The sequence below is a fragment of the Electrophorus electricus genome, chromosome 16 (genome assembly GCF_041902795.1).
Source record: "Electrophorus electricus isolate QZ-2024a chromosome 16, ASM4190279v1, whole genome shotgun sequence".
NCBI lineage: Eukaryota > Metazoa > Chordata > Actinopteri > Gymnotiformes > Gymnotidae > Electrophorus > Electrophorus electricus.
Window position 1 is genome coordinate 20,618,821 of NC_137512.1, and position 24,919 is coordinate 20,643,739.

The 24,919-nt window shown below is 47.6% G+C and overlaps 1 protein-coding gene across 11 annotated transcripts in view; it reads left to right on the forward strand.

The window, feature by feature from the left end:
- diaph2 (diaphanous-related formin 2) overlaps positions 1 to 24,919 on the forward strand; it is a 354,700-nt gene that overhangs the window by 180,433 nt on the left and 149,348 nt on the right. For all 11 annotated transcript variants that reach the window (XM_081698444.1, XM_081698443.1, XM_081698445.1 and 8 more), the window contains 2 exons: positions 6,561 to 6,659; positions 11,423 to 11,517. In XM_081698444.1, coding sequence (XP_081554570.1) covers positions 6,561 to 6,659; positions 11,423 to 11,517 — 194 coding nt within the window. The remainder of the gene's footprint in view (positions 1 to 6,560; positions 6,660 to 11,422; positions 11,518 to 24,919) is intronic.

Sequence of the window (24,919 nt, forward strand, 5' to 3'; positions counted from 1 at the left end):
TGAGATAGTTTTACTGCTAACATGATGTATTTATCCTTCTCACTGTAGTACCTTGCATTGTGCCACGCTAATACCCCGAATTGTGTTGTTAATGTCTTAGGAGTTCCTGGTGTTGAAGGTGCTCACAAATGACTTGGTTATAACAAGTGCATGTCAGGCAGGCGCTCTGTATTTCACAGATAGCTGTTTTCATTTCCCCGGGTCCTTAAATGTAAAAGTGAATCTAATAGCCACACTGTACTCAGCAGAAATGTATATGAGTAAACTATTAGTGACGCTCAGGGAGCTCACGTATTAAAGCGACGGCTATGTGAGCTCGAGATCAATGTGGTAGAGACACAAGAGTTGGTCTCTCTTTCACAGGGCATCAGATCCTGTGAGAACCCCACATGTTCACTTTCACATCGCATGAATATCGTCTGTACTACCATAAAATACAAGCTGCAAAATTGCACTGTCATTTTTCTTGGGCTGACTCTGTGTGGTTTGGTAAGAATGTTCTTTTTTGCAATTGTGTTTACTTCTTTTGTGTGTGTGTGTGTGTGTGTGTGTGCGCGCATGTGTGCTTGGGGTGGGGGGAGGGGGCTGTATGGTAATCTTTCTCATGCTTGTAGCAGTTAATAAAAAGCAGATCTCATACTAAATGTGGCTTCTGACGTCAGTAGGGGGGTGGCTTTGGTCTTTCTAGGCTCGTCTAAGTCCAGCTGGAAGTTGTGCTCTGTGGTCTTTCTTTTACTCTCACACTGAAACTATTAGAGAACCAGTGGTTAGCAGGTCAGGTTAAGACCTTTACAACCCTTCGTGACTCACCGCGTTACCCAGACTCCTCAGCTCAGCCGAGGATGACGAGCGTGTCTGTGCCCGTTGGCCTGGTATTGCTCCTCCTCCCTGCCCTGGCAAGCCCCTCCCCCACCCTCACATCCCCGTCCTCGCTGAGAAGGACTTCCTTATCCCTCTCTGTTATTATCAGAGATAATGATAATTGTATGGATGGGAGCGCAGCCTCTCCCCTGCTCCTCGGAGCCCGGGCCGGCCTTCCCGAAGTCCCGGAAGGTCGAGATGGAGGGAAAGGGCCAAGTCATCTCGCCCCCTAATAACCCGACATCAGAAAGCAATCAGAGCGAGTCTGAATTATACCCATTCACCTGGCTCTTGTGTTTATGGCCAGCATGCTGTGTCAGCATTCACACGCACACACACACACACACACACACACACACCTGTTCCAGGGCCATGGCAGGAGGGCCACCAATCGCCTCACTAATAATAGAGGTTTTTTTGCGCTGATGAACAGTTGCACACATTAATTTCCACACCTTCTAATCAAAACCTGCCCTACCACAAATGTCCCGCTCCAGATTTTGATTATACATTAAGTACTTATCTTGATCTCGTAGTCTTTGTTACGGCATGCTTAGATTCAATTTGCACACCACCCCCCCACCCCCCACTTCCTTTTTATTGACTCCCCTTATCCGATCAATGGAGGTTTGCCTGGTTGGAAGAAAGAGAAACAATTTCAGGCTTCTGACTCAAAGAGAAAAGGATTGCCTTTTTGAGAGTGGGAGCACGTGTGCGAGAGTGTAGATTGAGGGAGGATTGGAGAGCAAGGTTTATATCCAGACGATAAATTGGCTATAGGGTTGAGAGAGAGACCTCTGTTTAGTCCTAGTCAATGGCAGAAATTGGTCACAGCTGGAATTCTCCGGTCAAATGGTGTTTTCAAAACTCAAGTGTGCTCTCTATTTTGGGAGGTCTAACATGTTATTGCAGGAAGGAGCAGACCTGGCAGGTCTATATGTTACGCCGAACCTTCCGGCAGACAGCCCTGGTTACAGACGGCAGGCCGAGGAAATCCCGCACCTTCAGGCTCTATCTGTGACCACGCCCCCTTCACCCTTAACTCCTTTTCCATGAGCCAGTAAACACCAGGAGAACCAATTTATTTTATTTACCCATTCGCAGTCTCTACCTTGGTGTTATATCAGTGCTATATAGCCTCTCCATATTGCAGTTACACACTGATATTTGATAGGTGTTCTAAAAGTCAACAACAACACATCCGTCATTGATCAATAGATGAAACGTTGTGGTGGCACATTTAAAGCATTATTTACACTTGCCTCTTGTTTTCCTTGCTACAAATGTCTTACATTGTTTGGACGTCACCAAATCCACCTCATATGTGCTGGGATTTCTAGAGGCTCAGCTGCTATTGTCCGCGAGACGCAGAGAGAAACCCTTCCCCCCCCGCACATTCAGGGAATAGAGTGACCTGTGTACCGCCAAACTCTGCGCTGTCTGCACCACTTCATATCACGCGGCCATTTAATGCATTTTCAGATGACCCGTCATCAGCATTTATCTTATGCTGCTCAGCAGACCAGCTTCACTCCTCGATGGCGTGTGCCATGTGGAGTCATCGGTGTCCGGAAGTGAACATGTGGTAGTGTTTAGTTTGCTAATGCTCTGGGCTTTTTTGGCTGCCGTTGGGGAGATATCACATGGAAGGCTCCCAGCAGAAGGAATCCAGTCCAGCAAACAGCCTCCATGCACAAGTGTGGAGAACTTTGGAAATGAGACGCTCCCACGGGCCGCCCTTCCTCCAAGAATCGCAGAGAGGGCTCGCAGAGATGCCAAATGATCTCGAACATGTTTTCATTTTCTTTTTCTTGTAAGTTCTATTATTGCTATTAAATTTCATCTCATCTTGTGGACTCTAGACCCCCAGAGACACCCCCCACACACTTGTAACAGTGTTTGTAGATTCAACACATATGTGTGTGGTTATATTGGCTTTAAAAGCCTTGTACTGATATTTTTTCCTAAGATTGTGAAACATCCTTTCCACCCTTTATCAATCCAGTTTGTTATTTTCCTTGCAGTGTATAACATTACGAAAGCTCAGCTCTGAAACACTGCTGTTTTTGTTGCTGTTTTATCCAGTAAAACCTCGTCAGTCTTGACTCGTGAGGTCAGCTTGCTCAAGAACCCTGCGGGCGGCGCCCTCGCAGCTCATAAGCCCCGTTTCTTGATTTGTATTCGCTCCGTCCGTTTAAATACTGAAGGGCGTAAAATCCTAACGAGCCATCTGTATTGCGCACAATCCCTGTCTGCAGGACCCGTGCTGAGAGACCCTGCTTGCTCTCTCACTCTGTTTACCGCAAGCCTGGGATCCGGAACGGAGTGTGTTCCTCCCCTCTCATTCCCAACCAATAGATCAACCACCTGCTCGCCAGGGGAAAAAAAAAAAACCTCAAAACGCCCCAACTGCTAATTCTGTTTTCTGAGAAAAGCAATTAATTTCAACCTGTGCGTCTCTGGCTGGCATTCATATGCGATGAAGATTGCATCACTGCGCCGTTCTAGCTCGTCAGCTGGTAACGGCCACGGGGCTTTGTCGAGGGTCCGGCTTTCGTCGGCCACGAAAGCTTAACCAAATAAGGCGACTGCCAACTTTGGTCCGCTCCCTCAACCCCCTGGCTGACTCTTGCTTTTCGAAAGCGCTGCTGAAAGAACGCGCGCACAAACACAAGCCAATCGAACGGCGGGACCACGTTGGCAGTCTTGCGCACCGGCCACTCGAATGTGCGAAAAGTGCTTTGTGAGTGTTTTGCCTGTGTCAATAATCGAAGAATATTCTCACAGTAAATCAAGTGGATAAGCGCATTTTGCCAGAGTACACTTGGCCCTGTTTCTTTATACTACACCTAGCCGGAATGCCGGTTTTTCTTCTCTGAGTGCTGCCTCTCGGTGATGGGTTGAAAGCGTAGTTGTCACGTGTTATCTAGCTATAATGTACGCTGCAAAGGAGTCGCTCACGACCTTTGCGGCTTCGTCACGCGGTTTTATACCCCTTGTTTCCCGTCAACAAGAGAAAGGAGTGTGGCCGGCGTGTGACAGGGCCCACCAGGAGGCGTACTCCGCAGACAGCTTGTGGTGCGTGGTGTAATTGAATAAGCAGGCATGCCAGAGGAAGCGGACAGAAACCCCCCCCCAAGCCCCCTGGATTTCCTGGACATCTCTCCCAGCAAGAGTGAAACAAGCGCTGGGCTAACAGTGTGTCGCGCAGCGTCTGGTTCACATTAATCGAGCCCCGCCTTTTCCCCGTGAGGCGAGGCAGGCGTGGGCCTTTGCAGACCCAGAGGCAGCTGAGGGACTGAACGATGTGATGAAAGCATCATGCTGAGAGCGCGGGCTTTCCAGGTGGGCTAGCCAGCTGGTGGAAGGGTGTGATGAAGGGTGTCTATTGACCCTAACCCCCCACCCCCCACCCCCCAATATCCAGATTGTTTTCCCACCCTTCTTACAAACAGGGATCTCCAGAGACATCTGTTTCCTAGGGCTTTATTTTACTATTATGCTTGTTTTTAAAAATAAATAAATAAAAAAAACCTAAAAATTTGTTGTTTGAGGCTCTTATGTAAGGAGTATGAGAAACATGCCTGCTGCTCACCAAGGCTTGTGAAAAAAAGATAACGTCTGCTTTACCTTGGCAACTATGGGCTGGTGATGTCATCATCAAGAGACATATCTGAGGCAACCTCATACTGAGAGAGCATTTTCAATAATCTCACAAAAACAGACAGAAAGCAAAAGTTTAACCACTGAGATGCACTGAGTTTGGTAGATTTTTGTAGCACCCTAAAATGTAATGTTTTAGTGAGGTCTTTTTTTTATGGTACCAGACAGAGAGCAGAAACGTCTCCACACACACTGTTCCACTGTTTTCTTTGAGTGAATGTATTGTGGGTTTTAGCTTCCAATAGCAAGGATTGTTAGAAGCTTTCGCTGCACTTGGCTGTATTTTTTTTTTCCCCCAAAATGACACTTTTGAGTGAAATTTGCTAAAGGAACGCTATAGATATTTACTCTGGCATAATACAATAATAATGGAATATTTCCTTATTGCAAAAATGTAGGATTGCAGGGTGAACAACAGAATGGCATAACAAAGACAGTTTACTTCATTTTAAAAAGTCGTGTGTGTGTGTGTGTGTGTGTAAATATGTGTACATGGACATATATGAGTGCTCTCCTGCGCAAATCTCACATTTGTGTGAGGTGATGGTGTTATACCAGTGAAAAGCCAGTAACATTCCAATCCCAGACCAACAGGCATCGGTTCTGCAGCGCTGTTGACACAGCAGTGAGGGGCCAATGGCAGATCTGTTAGTCACTGAGGAGATGCGTAAGCTTTGCAAGCTCCTTCACATATGTAGATCGTTTCTTGGGAGTGAACTGTTTATACAAGATTTCCTCAGAGACTCCCACCTAGGGCTTAAGTAAATAGCAAAGAGTTGTGATGATTAGCATCAAGAGTCTTTTTTGTATTTTTTTCAGATAAGTCTCTCTCTTTCTCTCTCTCTCTCTCTCTCTCTCTCTCTCTCTCTCTCTCTGATGCTCAAACTGGCTCACTGGCTCTACAACCTTTCTCTTTCCATTTAAGGAGATGATGTTTTTCTCCCCCAGGGCTGGCTCCAGCACGCATTTCATGATTGTGCTCTAATTCAGTTTGGTGGTGGTTGACAGATAGAGAGGTTCAGTGCTGGATTGGTTAATACATGCTGCCACGTGGGGCATGGCTCTCTGCGAGCCAGATGAATGTAAATGGAGCCACTCTCTGGAGTAGTAATCGCACACGTATGGCGTTATGGCTCGCGGGGGGCTATGCCAGACAGCCCTGCCTAGTGGTTCTCCAGATTATGGCACTAACACAATTATCTCCATGGCTCTGAGCTGCTGACAGACTGAGCGGGGTGTTTGTCCACAGAACACTCTTCTCCCTGATCTACTGAGTGGAGCCGAAGTCACGCCCTACCACCCCCCTGTAGCACTTTGGCTTTCTTTCGTTCTTTTTCTTTCTCTTTTTCATTGTCTTTCTTTCTTTGTCTCTGTCTGTCTGTCTGCCTGTCTGTCTGCCTGTCTGTCTGTCTGCCTGTCTGTCTGTCTGTCTGTCTGTCTGTCTGTCTGCCTGTCTGTCTGTCTGTCTGTCTGTCTGTCTGTCTGCCTGCCTGTCTGTCTGTCTGTCTGCCTGCCTGTCTGTCTGTCTGTCTGTCTGTCTGTCTGTCTGTCTGTCTGCCTGCCTGCCTGTCTGTCTGTCTGTCTGTCTGTCTGTCTGTCTGCCTGCCTGCCTGCCTGTCTGTCTGTCTGTCTGTCTGTCTGCCTGCCTGCCTGCCTGTCTGTCTGTCTGTCTGCCTGTCTGTCTGTCTGTCTGCCTGTCTGTCTGTCTGCCTGTCTGTCTGCCTGCCTGTCTGTCTGTCTGTCTGTCTGTCTGTCTGTTGTGAGCCTCACCTCCACCACTCCCACACATGCTGTGTTATAAATCATGCTTATCCTATTTGAAAATATAATCCCTGTTTTCTTTTAGCCAAGTCATTATTACTAAAGTATGGTTGTTTAACTTCTTGGAAATGCCAGAATTATCTTTTTACGCTGAATTTCGGGGTAAAAGAACATTGCCTGTTAATGTCTTTATTTGCCCCATAAACTACGTGAAAGACTCACACAGTACCACGAATTGATTCTCTGTTTTTTTTTTTTCTCTTTGCTTTTGTTAGTGAAAAAGGACGTGGAGGAAACAGATGACAGAATGACACAATTTAAGAAAAAAGCGAAAGAGCTGCGAATCCTAGACGCCAAGACAGCCCAGAATCTGTGTAAGTTCCCACTGTTCTATATCATCTGTGTCTGCTAGAACATGGCCAAGAGACCCTCGGAGTTGCCATTGAAACTGCCTGGTCTTCCTTTCAACAGCTATTCCTTTCAGAAAATCAGTTGCACCTACATCTTTACTCTCCTCAGTGTTGAGGAGTGTTGGGGGGACTCTTAACACGCGTTGCTCACACGCGTGTTAAGAGCTTCAGCATTGTAGTCTTCTAACACGGCTGCAAAGTTTAGTGGGTGTTTTTTTTTCTTCTCTCCCTTCTCTGATCACGTGACCCGTTTCTGCTTTAAAGACATTGTTCCAACCCAGAGCAGGATAAGTGCTTTCTTGGCACCCAAGGCTGGGGTCGTCGTCATTATAAATGGATCCCTCCCAGTCTCTCTCATGTCATTTGGAAACAAACAGAACGGACCCGTGACAGGATAACGGGACGCGCCAGGCTCCGTTGGCCCGTACTGTAGGAGCAGGTGTAAGCCGTACGGCACTCTCCATGTGACCTGCGGCCCGGCTCCTCACAGCCCAACCCCAGGACCCACGTGTTAGGCCCAGGGGAGCCACCAGCGATTTTTCTGCCTCTGCACTCACTATCGATCGCCAGCTTTGCGATCCCCAGAGCTGCCACTGTTGCTATGTGACAGCTGGGTTCCATTTCTTCTGGTTTTTTTTGTTTTTTTGTTTTGCCACCCCCCACCGGATCGTAGGGAGTGTGGACGTGTATTCATTAGGCCTTCAAGGCAAAGCCGTGCCCCTGGCCCTTGATTAATGAGAGGAGGAACATGAGAAAGCAATTTTATTCGACTCTCCAAATGGTTGTCTTCCCCCCTCTTTGAATACAGCGCACGTTAGATATACAATATTGCAGCTAGCGGCTCATGAAATATTCAGGCCTCAGCCCAAAATAGCTGGCAGCTTAAACGCATGCGAACCCCGTTCCCCGTCGGCCCTGCCCTGAAAAAGCGCCTGGAATCAAACGGAGATCATCAGTACAGTCAGAAGGTGCGGAGATGCGGGGGGGGGGTGTCTCACTCGGCACTGCCTGTCGCTCTGAGTCTTGTGCCACCCCTCCCAACAGTAATGATGTAAATTGCAGAAAGTCGTCAGGTCTTCCTACCATCTGCTGTTGGAGTAAAACACACGTTCAGGCCCTCGCGGTGAGTCGTGCGCTTCCGCCCTCGGCGTTCCGCCTCTGCCGAGGCGTGACAGCAGAGGCCGGGCAGCCTCTTCCTCGCCCGGGCTGCTGCTGGCAGAGATTCTGGGTGTGCGGGGCAGTGGAGAGGCCACGGGGATCAGCGCGGCGTTCTTACGATGTTTGATTAGTGCCACAGCAGATGGAGGCAGTCCTGGCAGGACGTGACAAGAGGCACTGGAAGGAGTGCTCGCACTCTCCGACTCTCCCCCTCTCTGACACTCTTTCTCTCTCTTGCAATATCACTCTCACACTCACTCCTTCTTCCGCTCTCTCTCCCTCTCTCTCTTTCGCGCTCTCTCTCTCTCTCTCTCTCTCTCTCTCTCTCTCACCTCCTCTGGTACTGAGCTCTCTCCGACACACCACACACTGTCACAGTCCTGTGAATGCGGCAGAAGAACGTGGGAGTGCCGTTACACTTTCGCTTAGCCACAGATATGCTATCTCAAATATTCTATCTTTTGTGAAAGAAAGAAGAAAGAGGGACAGAGGGGAGAAGGAGAAAGAAGCCACGGAGAGGAACTATTTTAGGAGTGGTGTATGATTTCTGCGAAGCTTATTGTGCTCGGGGCTGATGGGACTAGGCTGAGCACAGACAGGAGAGGAAGAGCGTCTGCTGTCTGTTATTGCCGGCGTTGAAGCTGACGAGTGCTCTTAACACTCTGAGACATCTATCACTTACCGTGGTCACACAAGGCAGCAGCCTGTGGGCAGACTGGACAGTGGCTGTAAAATGATGTTGCATTCCAGAACAGTCTGTATGAAAATTGCTGACCTAATCATCCCAGGGGCCCCACAGTAACCCTCCCATCCCCAACCCCACAACACACAGACTCGTTAAGACACTCGTAGGTGAACACGAACACATACACACCACTCCCAGCAGCACACCAACAGCTCTTCTCATTGCTGCTGGGCTCTTTTATGGCCTTGTAAAGCAGGGCTACATATTTGTTCTGGTGCTCTGGACCCTGGGGCCGGGCGGGGTTCTGTGTGCACGGGTAACGACGCCCCCAGATCCCCCCCCCAATGAGGCCTGTTCTTCCGGGGCCGCTAACCTTTCCCACACGAGGGCACACAGACCCAGACAGCCAAGCCCCACAGATGAAATAGTTCTCCTCCGTGAGCAGGTGGTGCAGCCAGGCTCCGTGCTGCACTAGGATGGAGAAGAATACGGGGGACATGCAGAGCGTTCTGTTGCAGCCTAAAAAAGAGTCCTGACGGAGTCCAGGCGAAGCCCTCCGGCCATTCTACACCCATGTCACACCTGTTTCTTTATTCTTCTTCTTTATTACTATTACTGCTGTCAGCATAGAGCTAACGTACCACAGGCACTGTTGCCTGTCCGCTGTTGTGTCTGACAGCAGTTGGGTAGAATATGCAGTTTCAAACTTTTTATTTCTTTCTGTCAGGGAAAAAAACTAATCTAGTTCAGAGTGAAACTAGTGGGAAGGATGAGACGTGAATGCATTAAAGGATGCATCTGTCATAGTGGAACTTGTTAAAAGGGGGAGAGGCATCGCTCATTCGCTGTGAATTTGTAAATAATGTTAATGAATCGCCAGACGATGCAAAACTTTTCCTTGTCCAATTAAATTTTTACAGCAAATTTGATGAGTTCTGTAACACGGGGTAGTTACTCTCACCACATTCTGAAACAAATCATTTGGTGATATGAAAAATCGAGATGATTGCCTCATCATCCCTTTTGATCGTCGTGATTAGAATCTTTCTGTTCCCGCAACAAGGCTGCTCTTGTTTGTGCTAATAATGGACCTCCTCCTTTATCGTCAGCTCCAGTGCGTCAGCGTGTCTCTCCAGTGCGTCAGCGGTGTGATGGGCGTGTCTCTCCAGTGCGTCAGCGTGTCTCTCCAGTGCGTCAGCGTGTCTCTCCAGTGCGTCAGCGGTGTGATGGGCGTGTCTCTCCAGTGCGTCATCTTTAGGCGCGTCTCTCCAGTGCATCAGCGGCGCGATGGGCGTGTCTCTCCAGTGCGTCATCTTTAGGCGCGTCTCTCCAGTGCGTCAGCGGCGCGATGGGCGTGTCTCTCCAGTGCGTCATCTTTAGGCGCGTCTCTCCAGTGCATCAGCGGCGCGATGGGCGTGTCTCTCCAGTGCGTCATCTTTAGGCGCGTCTCTCCAGTGCATCAGCGGCACGATGGGCGTGTCTCTCCAGTGCGTCAGCGGTGTGATGGGCGTGTCTCTCCAGTGCATCTGCAATGCGTTGGGTGTGGCTCTCCAGTGCATCAGCGGCGCGATGGGCGTGTCTCTCCAGTGCGTCATCTTTAGGCGCGTCTCTCCAGTGCATCAGCGGCGCGATGGGCGTGTCTCTCCAGTGCGTCATCTTTAGGCGCGTCTCTCCAGTGCATCAGCGGCGCGATGGGCGTGTCTCTCCAGTGCGTCATCTTTAGGCGCGTCTCTCCAGTGCATCAGCGGCGCGATGGGCGTGTCTCTCCAGTGCGTCATCTTTAGGCGCGTCTCTCCAGTGCATCAGCGGCGCGATGGGCGTGTCTCTCCAGTGCGTCATCTTTAGGCGCGTCTCTCCAGTGCATCAGCGGCGCGATGGGCGTGTCTCTCCAGTGCGTCAACTTTAGGCATATCTCCAGTGCGTCAGCGTAGCAGTAGACGTGTCTCTCCAGTGCATCAGCTGTGCAGTGGGCGTGTCTCTCCATTGAGTCAGTGATGCGGTGAGCGTACCTCTCCAGTACATCAGCAGTGCGGTGGGTGTGGCTCTCCAGTGCATCTGCTGTGCGGTAGACGTGTCTCTCCCCTGCCACCCCCTGGCCCTGCCGATCAGCCCTCTCACTTTCATGCTCTGAAGCCTTGTTTCTGCAGTATGTTCTGAAGGACATGCCATACTGTGGCACACAGATGGCCTCCTTATGAGGTGTGGGAGAACAGGCCTTAGTGTCGCATTCAAAGAGCAAGGCAGAGGGAATGGTTGTTTATTAAATCACTGTTAATCAGGATTTGGATTGGGTTTACCTGCAGACTACAGAGCTACTGAGAGATGGCAGAGTTATAGCCCCGCTCTCCCTCACAAGCTCAAGTGGATACTGGACAACCTTTAGGCTTTGGTATGGGCTCAGATATGAAATTGCCTAGTTAGTCTCTACATGATATTGAAAACTTGGCAAAAGTATACTGGACTTTTAGATGAAATTTGTAAAAATAAACGTTTGGGTCAGCTTGGTCACATTTCACTTGTTTTTTTTCCCCAGATCTGCAACCTTACTTGAAACAAATTTATTCGGTGTTTCTCTGTTCATTAGATATCACCCTAGGCGAAGGTTTAACATGCCAGCACATTTCCACGTAATGGCTACTGTAAGCTGTTTTGGCTCCTTCTATTGTTAGCAGCAAATTGTTTCTTGTCGCACTCCTGTTGCCTAGAAATGGCTTGAACAACCCGGTGAAATTTCACAGTCTTTCACCTTCCAACTGGCACATTATGAAGCGCGTTCCGTGGTCATTTTGTCTGAAAAGCAATGAGTGGAGATGGTGTTTTGAACTCGGGCAGGCTAACAGAAGGATGAATAAAAAGACTTCTCCATTTCTCTCCCCCCCAACAGCAATTTTCCTCGGATCATTCCGGCTGCGTTATGAAGAGATCCGGGACATCGTGCTGGAGGTGGATGAGGAACGGCTGAGCGAGGCACTGATCCAGGTTTGTGCCCGGTGTCCCCGCACGACACGGCGAGTCGCCGATGGTCCCGCGTGAATATTCATTGCGCGTGTGTATCATCTAGGGGGCCTCCATTAGGTCTGTTCTCTTGCCAGCCTCTGCCTCGTTTTGTACCAGTCAGTCTGGCTTTGTTCGCTCTCTCATAATAGATGCTGTAGGACAGGACTTGGCAAAGTCTAGCAACACCCTCCTTTCCACTGCCCTCTGTCTTACGGGCGAGATTGATGGGCCTCCTGGAAGCGCTCAACACTGACTGTCTCTCTGCGTGTTTTCGGTTCATCTTAGACGTGGTAATTGCAGATGGTGTGCATCTCCCGAGGTATAGATGCCTATGAAAGGGTTGAACTCATTTACACCAGACCACCCTCTCTTTTAACAGCCTATACCCCTAACCCATGGCCTCTGGCGACCCGTTTCACAGCTGTGAATGAGGCTTTGAGAGAGAGCGAGAGAGAGAGAGAGAGAGAGACCCCAGCTCCTCTCAGTAGACTGCCAGTAGCCACCTGAACTACTGGCCACTAGGGGGCGTGCTGCCTTTGCCCAGAGCTGCGTGGGCTGCCGCATGTAGAAACAAAAACCCGTGACACCTTTTGGCCGGCCATGATGCATTCCAGCTATCATGCTATGCAGACACTTAATCAATACGCTGAGGACGTTTCAGCATTCACCCGGCTTCTTTCCAGCATTTGCCTCCAAGCGTTTGCGTTTCTCTCAGAGCAGGGAAAGATCCCGCGGCGCCCAAGTGGACATAAGTGATAAATGGAGCACAGAGATATGCGCAGACTCGATGTCCATGCAAAAACAATCCCACCGGATCAAAACCGGTCCTCGCGTTATAGGAAGGTTATAGGACAAGTATGTGTTACGCGGCGACCTCAGCTCCGTGGGTGCAATACCGTCAGCTCTCTCTTGAGACCGCAAACGCGTGGGCCGGAGAGCGGCCCACTGCATGCGCCCCGCATGGGAGGTGCCGCCGGGGGAAGAGGGAGGGAGAGACATCTGGAAGAAAATGGTCAAATGAAGGAGAAAAAAAAATCTATAAGAAAAGTTGCAGGAAAAGATGACTATTTAAATGTCTCCTATGGCCATTTAGATGAGCTTTATTTTGTGAAGAGTAGGGCCTGCGCATCTGCCAACCACGTGCATGAACACACCGGTGAAAACGATGACCTTTTCATACAGCCTACCTCCTCTTACTGGAGACTCGTCTGTCGACACACTGCAGACCAGTGCGTCTACTCCACCCCCTCTGTCTCTCTCTCTCTCTCTCTCTCTCTCTCTCTGTCTCTCTCTCTTTCTCTCCCTTTCTTCTTGACTCCATCTCCCTCGCTCTCACTCCCTGCATTTCTCCTTCTTCTTCTCGTTTATTGTACATTATTCATTTTTACGCCCAAAAACCTGTTGTCCTGGCGTATGTTTGATCCGTTTAGCTGAACGGAGGATCGTGCCCGTATCCGCTGCAACACGGGCAAAAACGATACAGCGTCGCGTGTTTTACAGAGATGTGCGGGACAAACGCGCCTGGCCTGCCACCCTTGCGAAGCCGACGTCCCCTCGCATCCCAACCATCCATTAATCACCAGGACCAACATGCGTCTGCCTCATCCAATCACTATGCACTCCTGAGCACGCGCACACACAGCCTCATGGGATCTCTGTTGCTTACTGGTTAAAATGCTTGAGCATTCCCCTTTTATGATCTCTTGTTCCTGCCCATCACTATAAAATACCCAACATCCATTTCCTGAGCATTAGGTGCTCAGGGAAATAGCAAATAAACATGCTCTCTTCACAGCACAGCATGACTACACAGCTTCCTGGATATTGGGTTTTTTGTTGTTGTTGTTGTTGTTGTTGTTTTCCTTTTTTTTCTTTACTATTCAGACAAGCAGAAAGCAAGAGATAAGTGTTCCCGTAGCTCAATCTCTGGAACAGGAGCTGATGACACCAAGGCCATGGCTTGTGTTTCCAGGGGGCACACACAGAGGATGGAAATGCGCACTTTCCAAGTACTTCTGTAAGCTTAGCTAAGATGGGAGCAGTTGCCGAATGCTATAGATGTTATGAATGTAAATGTGAATGACCCTGTGGAAGCAGGAAAGGAGAGGACTGAAAAGAGTGAGAGAGAGAGAGAGAGAGGGAGTGAGAGAGAGAGAGAGAGAGAGAGAGAGAGAGTTTGTGTCTGAGTGAGAGTGTGGAAGAGAGGAGGAGAAAGTGTGTCTGAGAGAGAGATGTGGATGTGAAGCTGTAGAACAAGGGTAGATCGTCATGTAGATTAAACCTTGTTCATCGATAGCATCTCTGCCTGGTTGACGTGCCTAATGTAATTAATTTGCCAGTGAAAGTTGTGTGTCAGTCTCGATGTGCTCTCACAGTGCATTTAAACCCATACACTGAGCTGCGCCTGTCGCCTTTTACCTGCCATTAAGTTCCGACAAGCACTGGTGTACACATGCGCACGCGCGTGTGTGGATGAAGCGCAGGTCTCCAGCACATGTGAGCAGAGAGATCCCAATCAGGGTTACACTCATCCATCACATGGCCTCGCAAACTAGTCTATGGGAGTACAGTGAGAGAAATAAATGAATAGAAAGATAGATAAATAAATAAACACAATATTCCTCCTCTCTTTTATGAAAAATGTCTAAATTTCACAATGGGAAGCCATGGCCACACTAATTGATCACTGAAAAGCCGAGCATTCTTGGTGAGTGGGCGGAACCTGACGCCCTGTTTAAGCACGGCCGTGTCACTCGCTGACCAGAACAGACCTAGGCACGCATTGCTGAAGTACAAGGGATGTCACCTTGCAAGAAATCCTTTGGTGAATAACCTCAGTGCACCGTTTCCATGGGTGGGAGTTTTTTTCTGTTCAGAGAGACTGTGCCCTCATTGTACAGTACATGGTTCATGTCAGATTCGCCCCCCCCCCCCCACCGTGTTTTGTATTCCAAGAAGCTTCGTACTGGCGTTATATGAATGCTTGACCCAGACATTTTTTTTGGTCCCAGTGCTACTACCAAGGGAGAGACATACACTGCCCTCTGACAGCCTGTATATGAAAATGACCCACTGCACTTCTCATGAAAGCTCATTACTCCAGCCCAAATCCCGGCTCTGAGCGCCTGCTGCAGAGGGACAAAGATGCACTAAGAGGAAATTGAGGTGGAGTTTCGATGACTCGGTATGAAATGATCTCTGCTAACACCATGGAAAATGTTCTGAATATTCGACACTGGGGTGCCAATTTGTTAAATGCCATATTTATGACATTGACAGGTAAATGAGTTTTAATTCCTCCTCAAGCCTGAGTTATAATTAAGTTCTTGGTCGTCTTTGAAACACTTTAACTCCTAATTGGCATCTGTTTTAAAATAGTGGTGGGATGCATGAATCCTTCATCTTTATTTGACAACGTGGAATGCAACAGTTGCTTGATAGGTGAAAGGGTTCTTATCTGTCCTATAAATAGCTTATTATGTTCTGTCGAAATGGCTAAATGAGAGGTAAAAAAGCACAACTTTTTTTTGCTGTTATTTGGTAATAACTTCTAATTGAGCTGGAAAATTTGGTATTTGCCAGATGGCAAAACTTTACTAAATGTTACTTCTACATTTTCCATGGAAGAGGATGACATATTTTTTTCCCCATTGTTTCGATCAACAGCTTATAAGGGCTCGGCATTTCTTGCACAATGTTTACTGTCTTTCTTCAGCAGACACACACACACACACACACACACACACACACACACACACACACACACACACACTCGGGCATGCATCAGACTTATTCAGCCCTTGGGGTTTGTTGGGCTCACTATGAGAAGTGAAGTTTTTAATGTTTCATGACCGCATGTGTGTTTAATATTACAGTTTCCCTTTCAAAAGAAAAGATGAATGGCTACATGACTTTATACTTATTAATTTGTAATTGGTATGTGGTGTGTGTGCATGTGTGTCCGTGCGTTTGTGTTTACATGTGTGTTAGAGAGAGAGAGAGCTACACGTATCACATGTTAGAGAGAAAGCTTGAAAGGAAAATATCAGAGAAGAATACATATATCTCAAGAAGCACATATATAACCCGTCGTTAGTTTATAAAAATAATTAATTAATTAATTAGTTAATTAGTATATTTATCCATGAAGTAATAATGACAAAAATAGAAAGATTCAGCTGTCATGAGCTTAAGTTTATTCGGTGTTTATTCCGTGGATCCACATTCCGGTCAGTGTGTTGCTCCTGTGGCCCTGGTCCCATTACCTGCTCACTGCTCCGCCACTTCTGCCTGCCTGCTGGGCTTTTCAATCAGCAGAGCTGCTGCCTACCAACCAAGAAGGGCTGTTTGCTTACTCCTACGCTACGTAACACCTCCTCTCCTCTTCCTCCTCTGCTCTTCCTCCTCGCCTCTCTTCTTATCCTCTACTTTTCCTCCTATTTCCTTATTTCCTCTCTTCTTCCTTCTCTCCTCCCCCCAGCACTCCTCTTCCTGCCCTCTTCTTTTCTTCTTTACATTTTCTCCTCTCCTCTCCTCACATATATAGTAGCGCTGCCTCCCAGTTGCAATGTCATTTTTCCCCATCAGTGGTTTTTATCTAAGAGTCACGAGGCTTTTATCGTCACTCCAGCTATATTCATATATACACTGAAATAAAGCCGCATTCCTCCAGGACCACAGCATAGTTCAAACAAAAATAAATACCAAATACCAACATGCTTGACAACTTATAACTGAATGGATGGTCAACAAACCTAAGTTCGGAGATGAGAGACAAAAAATTGGAATTTCGATTGTGTCAGTTTAGTGTGTGCATGTGTGAGGGAGTATCAGGTCAGTTTCTGGGAGCCGGTGAGTCTTATGTCTTGGGGGAAGAAAATGAAGATTTGGTTTGAGCTGTGTCATGGGTCAGCAGGTTAAAACAACAGTGGACTGAGCAAACAGCCATGGGGAACCTCAGTGCGAAGGTGCTGAAGATACAGCTCCGGATCTGGATTGACTGATGTCTCCTAGTAAGAAAGTCTAGGCGAAGCAGGCTCAACTTTTCAATTAGTTCAAGTTTGGTTTATTTGTCACATATATAGTCATACACAGTATAACTCGCAGTGAAATGGTTTGAGAGTGCTCTGTCCAAACGAGAGGGGTGCATAGGGAAATATATATATATATATAAACAAAAATATATTAACAAGTATGTATAATATATTTATATGCACAATGTACAATGTATATATGGATACTGAGGGATGGTGGTGTTGAATGCTGAAGTCTATAACTAACATTTTAACATATGTGTCCTTTTTGTCCGGGCAGGTATGGGCGATGGTATCATCTGTTGAACAGTTGGGACGATTTCATAACATTGATAGTATTTGTTGTCATTTAGGTGTTTGCAAACTGCATGAATAATTGCACTTTACAGTCTTGCATTTAACGTCAGATTCCTTAACAGAGTGTTATGTTGTTTGCCCTCACAGAATGACAAACTGATAGACTCAACTACAAAGCACATCATTTTCTATTCCGTACCATGTCTGTTTTGTGCCACACGGTATAAATAAACTACGCAAAATCAGCTCTTCGCGGACACATTTCTACATCTCAGACGGAGCGCAAATAGAGATGGTACTTTTCGGAGCTAAACAGCATCGTCATGTCTGACTTCCTCCTAACCCACCACTTTGCTGTACCCTCAACAGACGTCTCTCCCCAAGGCTTTCCCCACCTCAGTTTACTGACTGTGCCTCGTAATATTAGCCCGGGATCACCCGAGACATTTGGTGTGTTCACGTGTGTCAGGAAACTTGGTCTCATATTGAACTTGCCAAAGAGTAGAAGTTTCAGTTTAAATAAAAAAAAAAAAAAAAAAAGAATATTTGTAGGTTTTTTTGCCATGTTGGTATGCCTCAGGAGTGAACTACCCTTGTTATGAATTATGCCATTCATTCTTTAGGATTTTTTCCCCATTTAACACTGTCTAGAATAAAGAAATGATTAATATATGCCACTCTGCAGTGTGGAGTTTTAAGAAGATCCCCTTACGTTGCTCTCATTTCACCACTTCATGTATTTTGGATCCCTTAGTTGATAACAGTGAAGTGTGTATGTCTTCGTCCTGCTTCACATGCCTGCATGCGAAGAATGCCTTTTGAAGCCCTATTCTGAGAATACTGTAAGAATAATTGATTTTCTTCTATATCCACTTTGCAAGGCATGAAAATTTGCCAATTGCGAACTTATATTCTCCCTGACAATCTTAAGCTGTTGTTGAATGCAGTAAATTGCAGCCACATTGCGTCCTTAATTGCTACGTAACGATGCCCGTGAATGTGATAAGGAATGCACGGTCTCTCAGTCTTCCACTGAATGCAGTACAGACCCAGGTAATAGGGCATGTAACCAAGACGAACAGCCCTGCACAGATAAAGCTCTGTACTGTAAACCATGACTGAAGTGCATGCTTCCACCCTATTAAATCCAGCTTTGCATTATTAATACTGTGCCGGGCTGATGTAAGGCATTGTGCTTGGCTGAAAGTGATGTAGTTTTCTCTCCGTTACCCACCCGGAGTCCCACTGTGCCCTCTGTGCCCTGTCAGGCCTCCCTGCTTCCTTGCCACGGCAACGGCCTTCTCCCCGCGCCTATGATTGGCTGGGTCAGTGAGGGCTTTTGTCTTTGGCCCCCCAGCTTGTTATTATTGTTTATCTTGTTTGTCAATCACCCGGCTCGCCTGACATCTCGGCACTGGCCCTCATAAATATTCATGAGCCCTCATTACCTGGCTTACCGGTTGGCTGCAGGGTCTGGCGGCAGTTCCAGCCTTTGTTCCTTGGACTAACAACAGGTGCCTGGAGCAGGCCGGCGTATTGTTCCCTGTCATTTGCATGGGGTAAAGTGCACATGTGGGACAGGGTGATAAGTATGGATGTGCACGGGGCCTCTGGATTACTACATAAGATGAGGAGGCTGCTCGCCCCCTTGAACTCGATTGAAGCTTAATTCTGGCACTGTTCTCATAGTCTCTTCTGTATCAAATGCTAATTCAACAGTCCACTGTGAAATATACTCATTCGGCGCAGGTGTCTAGAAAGCACAATAGATGGCACATTAACAATGAATAACACAGAGGAGAACACTACATTGTTAAAAATTTAAATGAGCTTCTGAATAGAATATGACTCAAGTCCTATATAGAGTGCTCACACACACACACACACACACACACACACACTCACGGTGCACCTGTGAGTGGAGACAGAGCCCTGCAGCTGGTTGTTAGTATTGAGCTCTGTGAGATGCTTGCCATGCCATGGGTTTGTCTCTTACAAGGTCGTCTGCCATTCATTTATATATAAAAATGGTTACACCACTGGCTTCGGCACAGGACGTTGGGGGGTTGAGTCCCAACCAGGGTGTCTCCAGTGTGATCCCTCTACAAAATGCAACAGGATATATGCAGAGGATGTAGGAACTAAGGACGTTTCGACAGCCAACAGTGATGCTAACACAGAAACAAACAGTAGCTCAGTGTTCCGACATCTGCAAGCGTCAACTGCTGTCACAACAAGCACGATTCACCGTCAAGTGAAGGATTTACCAAGCAGATGCCCTGTCTGTTCTATATAGGCCTAAACCCCCTCAGTGAGATCATCACCAAGAGTGGCTACGAATACCTGCTACCGAATGGCGTAACTATCAGCCACATCAAGATGCTGTCTCACTAATCCATCCCAGCAGAATATATACCAACAACATCGGAATGTCATTCGGTCCAGATAAGCGTGGTCGGATGGTTACAAGGAGTCGGGAAGTAGCTAGAACAGAGGGGATCATACCACCGGGAGGTAACAAAGCAGGTGTTGAGGGCAACTACAAATACCTTGAAGGAACGTGGTTACAGCCAAACACCTACAAAGACTGAGGCAAGTCCTGAGAGGTCAGGTGAATTGGAGGAACATGATCTGGGCTATCAGCACCTTCGCTCTGCCAGTCATCAGATTCACTTCTGGGAAAATAAGCTGGTCAAAGGGGGGGACAGAAGCCACTGACATCAATACGAGGAAACTGCTCACAATGCACGGAGGGTTTCAGGCCAAATCCAGCACCCTGAGACTGTGCACTAAGCGGAAGGAGGGGGGCGGAGAATGAGCGAGCCACTATCCAGCATGAAAAAAATCCAAGATCCAGGAGTACACCTGGATGATGGTCCCAAGTGATGAAGTGTTTAGTGAATACCTCAGACAACAGAAACCCGAGGAGGACAGAAATGAGGAGGAGCAGGAACCGTCATGGGAGGATAAATCCCAGCATGGTATATACTACAGGCAAATTGTGGAAGTGGCTGATATGGAGAAATCCTACCGATGGCTGGAAAAGGCTGGATTGAAAGACGGCACGGAGGCACTAATCATGGCAGCACAGGAACAAGCACTGAATACAAGATCAGTAGAGGCTGGGATCCACCACACCAGGCGGGACCCCAGATGCAGACTGCGCAAAGATGCCCCTGAGACAATGCAGCACGTAACAGCGGGACGCAAGATGCTAGATACAGAGTGTGCGTGGAACACCAAGCCAAGTGGCTTGCATAGTATATAGAAATGTCAGTGCTGAGTATGGGCTGGAAGTTTCCCCCCAAAGGTGGTGGAGAAGGACCATGCTGAGATCCTGTGGGACTTCCGCATACAGACAAAATGGTAATGGATAACCGACCAGACGTAGTAGTGGTGGATAAACAGCAGAAGAGGGCCATAGTGTTAGTTGTAGCAGTCCCAAATGAGAGCAACAACAGGAACAAGAAAAGCTCGAGAAATGCTAAGGGGTTAGAGAATAGCTGGAAAAGACGTGAGAGGTGGTTCCAGTAGTAATCCGAGCACTACGGGCTATGACCCCCACACTGCTCCAGCAGATCCCAGGAACAACATGCTAGTGTCCGTCCAGACTGCAGTACTGGGAACAGATCAGATACTGTGCAGAACCCTCAAGCTCCCAGGCGTGCTTCTTTTATTTGCTTCTTTTATTTTAATTGTCTAGCTCTGCAGTGCTGTTATGGAACATAAGTCCTGCCATCCCATCACCTCCCTACCTCTCCTCGGCTTAACACGCCCTAAATCCCTCCTTGCAAAATGGAGAGGAAATTTTACACACTGCACAGGTGTCTTCACTCATAAAAAATGTCTTTAAAAAGACAAAATTAATGTCATGACAGGTCTGTCAGCTTCACCCACTCTATCCTTCAACGCACCAAATATAATCTTTTTTTTTTTTTTTTTTTTCCCCCCTCATTTAATTTAATGGGATTTCGAAATGTGCCACCCCTGGTTTGTCGCTTGTCAGTCGCGGCGGTGACGAGAGCCTGTGACAGTCCGAGGTGGTAGTCGGATTCTGCCCAATCGACATCTCTTGAGGATGCGTCACAGTGCTGTTTCGTGGATTAGCCTAATGCCAGCTGCACAGCCCACCGAGGTGTCACTTGTTGTGGCCGTCAAGTCAAATTAGCCTCCCAAAACAGGAGCAGATGCATTTTCTTGTCACATCAAGACTTTAGATTCCCAGGTGTGCTTGACTTCCCTTGAGCAGGGATAGTGGTTTGCTCGTGCAGACTGCGGTGCAGACAGTAAAGGAGGACGTGATTAGTCGGAATGTTGTGTCGTTAAATTACAAGATGCAGCTGCTATGAAACCCTAACCTATTTCTGTAGAGTGAGACTGAACTGCAACCTAATGGGATGGAGACTGACGGCGTGTTAATTAGGCAACGCTCACTTTCATGAAGATATGGTTTGAAAGGCATTGGCGGTGGGTTTCTGTGAGATAGGCTGCTCCGCGTCATCTCTCACACTCCTCACCATAGGTATGATGTTTTTGGGCAGAAACGCACGTTTCTTGAAGAGAAAAATAATAAAACTCACTAGAATCTCTGTCTCTCTCTTTTTGGGTACAACTTTATCTTCAGGAGGAGCATCATAGCATTTAACCTGTGTACATTATTGATCCCTCTACATTCTTCAAAGCCCCTGTGTACTTGTTAATAGAGTTCAAAGTAATATTTTTGGCATGAGTACTTTTATTTATTTATTGAGTACATCTGGCTTGAATTCATTTAAACTTTGGCCAGATGACGGGTAGGGCGTGTTTCCAGGTTTCCTCTGGTATTGACTCAAGCCTAGCGCTCTCGGATGGCTTACGGAAAGCCTCCCTCTGTCCCTGCCAGGAGGTCATGACGGGGGTGGGGGGAGATGCCCGGCTAACGTTTCACATCAGTGCTGTGCACAGACAGGGAGCAGGCTGCGAGTTCCAAAATCAAGGAGAAAATCAATTAAAGCGTAGAGGGAATCAGTCAAATGTGTCAGATCCACACGGGACAGCCATGACTGCTCTATCCAGACCAAAAGCTCAGTGATTATCCTTGCACACCCCCCCCCCCACGGGAAAGGAGAAGATATGCGGCCCCCCTGCGTCCACTCGTTCATCTCTCCTGTTGTTTGAATTCTTTGCGTTTAATAAAGAGTTTTATTGCTGGAGGAGCTCTTTTTTTGATGTATTGGTCTTTCCTCCTTTCTCACTTTACCATGGGGGACATGCTCCGCTAAACAGAGAGCTGCACATGGGGGGTTATTTCTTTAGTTTATTCCCAAATAACTTTTTTATTTATTTTTATTTTATTTACAGTGTTGTATCATCTGATTAAGAGTCAGATAGTATGAGTACTCAGAGACTAGTAAGTTTTAAAAAGCTGTGAGTTGGCCCTTGGTGGAGTCTCATACCTTTTTTAGTCTCTATAGACACTGGATGTATGTAGCAAGAGAGCTCAGACATCCCCATTAAAGTGTGTTAAGTTGGAACAGCTTGAGTGTGTTTCTGGAAATAAATTAAACGGAAGCAGCTTGACAGCAACAGAGATCAAAGTATGTTGCTGGAAGCCCTACAGATACTGCCATTCTGTCAAAATGTTTATTGAACCAGAACCTGTATCTTATTAGGAGTGCTCTAACTCTCTCTCTTGCTATCTCTCTCTCTCACACACACACACTCTCTCTCTCTCTCTCTCTCTCACTCTCTCTCTCACCTTTTCATGTTCTCCCTGTCTCCTAACCCCTGTTACCCTGCTTAAAGTTGAGGTAATCTATCTCCTTTTTTTTTTTTTAAATTAAGTAAACACTGTCAGTGTACCTACATGAGTCTTGTATCAAGTGCATGAAACTGTACTGTAACAGTTACAAATCCGCCTTCACCTGCTGATGTTCAGGACGTGCTTCTTCTCCCACTTTAGCGTTACTTTCCCCGCCCTTTTGTTTTTTTTTTTCTTAGTTTCTTTGGGGACTCGGAGTGTTGACTGACAGGCAATCAAGGCGAGGGTAAAAGTAACGAGTGACAGCGTGTGTGTGCCTCTCCCTGCGGTGCAAGCCCAAATGGCAGAGTGATTATCCTGGCGGGGCCTGTGGACTCGGGGGCTTCTCCGCTGCACACCCCCACCCCCTCTTCCCCCCAGATGCAGATTGTGTCTGGCGGCCTGGAGAGAACAATCTGACTCGTCCCTGTTCAGGACGCACCGTCTCGCTCCCCCGCCCATATGCCTCCGCTTCGTCTCGTTTACTCAGCGCACGGGGTTCTCGTAATTAAAGCCACGCACGCGAACGTGATGCTAATCAGCAGAAGCGTTTTCCCTCCCTGCGCTATCTGCCTTGTTGCTCTCCTCCACCTTCTGGTCGGTGCCCCCCGCCCCGCCCCGCCCCGTACTGGGCCGCTGCTGAGGACTGAAGAAAGGGGACAACAAGCCCTAATTGCTTCTCTCTTCCCCGCAAGTGGCGGCGGAGAAAAAACGCCTCAGATAATCGGATTCGGGGGAGCATCAGAAATGATGATTTCTGCGGCTGAATGGTTTGTTGCCACGCGCTTGTGCTTCATTCAGAATCGGTGACAAACTGTAGAGGGGAGCTTTGTTCCTCAGCCAAACTGCCAGGTTAATATTTCTCAGACTGTCAAATGAGAGAAAGGCCACGCCGCTCGTGTGATCCCAGCTAACGCGGCGGATCTGCGCTGCTCGACTGCAGAGCCGTACCGCAAAGCCCTCGTCACAGTCATTTAATTTAAAATCAGAGACAGTGGAGACAGCCACCAGTTTCATGCAACCTTCCAGCAGGCCTCTGTGGACAGTAAAACTTCTTTCCTGTAACGCAACCTTCCAGCAGGCCCCTGTGGACTGTAAAACTTCCTTCCTGTAACGTAACCGTTCACCAGGCCTCTGGGGAGAGGAGTAAAATACCTGTTCTGTAACACTCGTCAGAAAGGGCATCAGAGCTGTCTTGGATTCCGCTGTACCTGCTGGGAGTCTTGGATTCTGCTGTTCCTGCTGGGACTCTTGGATTCCGCTGTTCCTGCTGGGAGTCTTTGGAAAGGAAGGCATAACCTTGCATATAATGTTGCATTCAGTGGAAAATTATCATGTTTTCTGGGTGATTTAAAGAACAAAATGGAGCAGGCCAACCTTTTTTTCTTCCCCCCCCAGGCTGCAGTTTAGGTCATGCGTTTAGTTATTTTCGCCAGCACGTGGCGCTGACGCACAGTCAAGTGTCGCAGTTTAGATCCGACAGAAGCTCTAGAAGGTTCTTAATGTCATTAAAAATGGCCACAAGAGTGGCAAGTTTGAAAAGAGCAGGACTGGCCGTAGCCCGGCCGCTCTGCCTCTCGTCTCCTCAGCCATGCCCCCGATACGCCGCTTGCGCATGCCGGACAAATTAGGCGAGTTAATGAGGGAGGAAGCTACTTGAATCCCAGGGAAATGGTTCCTCTGTTCTATAAGGGGAGGTGTGGTCTTCATGCTTCTTTTCATTTCCTCGCCTGACCTTTATGTGCACAATTAACATTTAAGGAAAACGGAAGGTTCTCTCACTTCCCCTCATCATCCTTACAGTGCCTTTACTCCGAGGGATAATTACAAAATTAGACAGGTGGTATGAAATGATTCTTTACTAGGAGGGGGAACAGCAGGCCAGACTTTAATAGTTAGAAGAGAATGTTTCCCCACTTTGCTTCAAACGATCCTTCACGGTTTGGTCACCAGTAGCTCCTTCACGGGATGAACCGCACATATAACTGGACAGTATTCCAGTTCTGTGTATTATACGGATGGAAAAATGATTGCGTACTCTCGATGTGCTTTAGCGCGAGTCCTTGCCTGAACCGGAAGAGCTTCACAGGGAAGAGCTCACCCAGCCATAAGCAGCTGTGCTGCACCAGCACATCAAAGCCATGACTGAAACGAACAGCCGCGTTCAGGCTTAAGTTTAAATGTAAGAGGATGTTGAGACAAATCAGTCAGTAGTGCGTTTAAAAAAGGTACAAGCAGCAGCAGCTGGGGCCTCTTGTTCATCTGGAATCCTGTC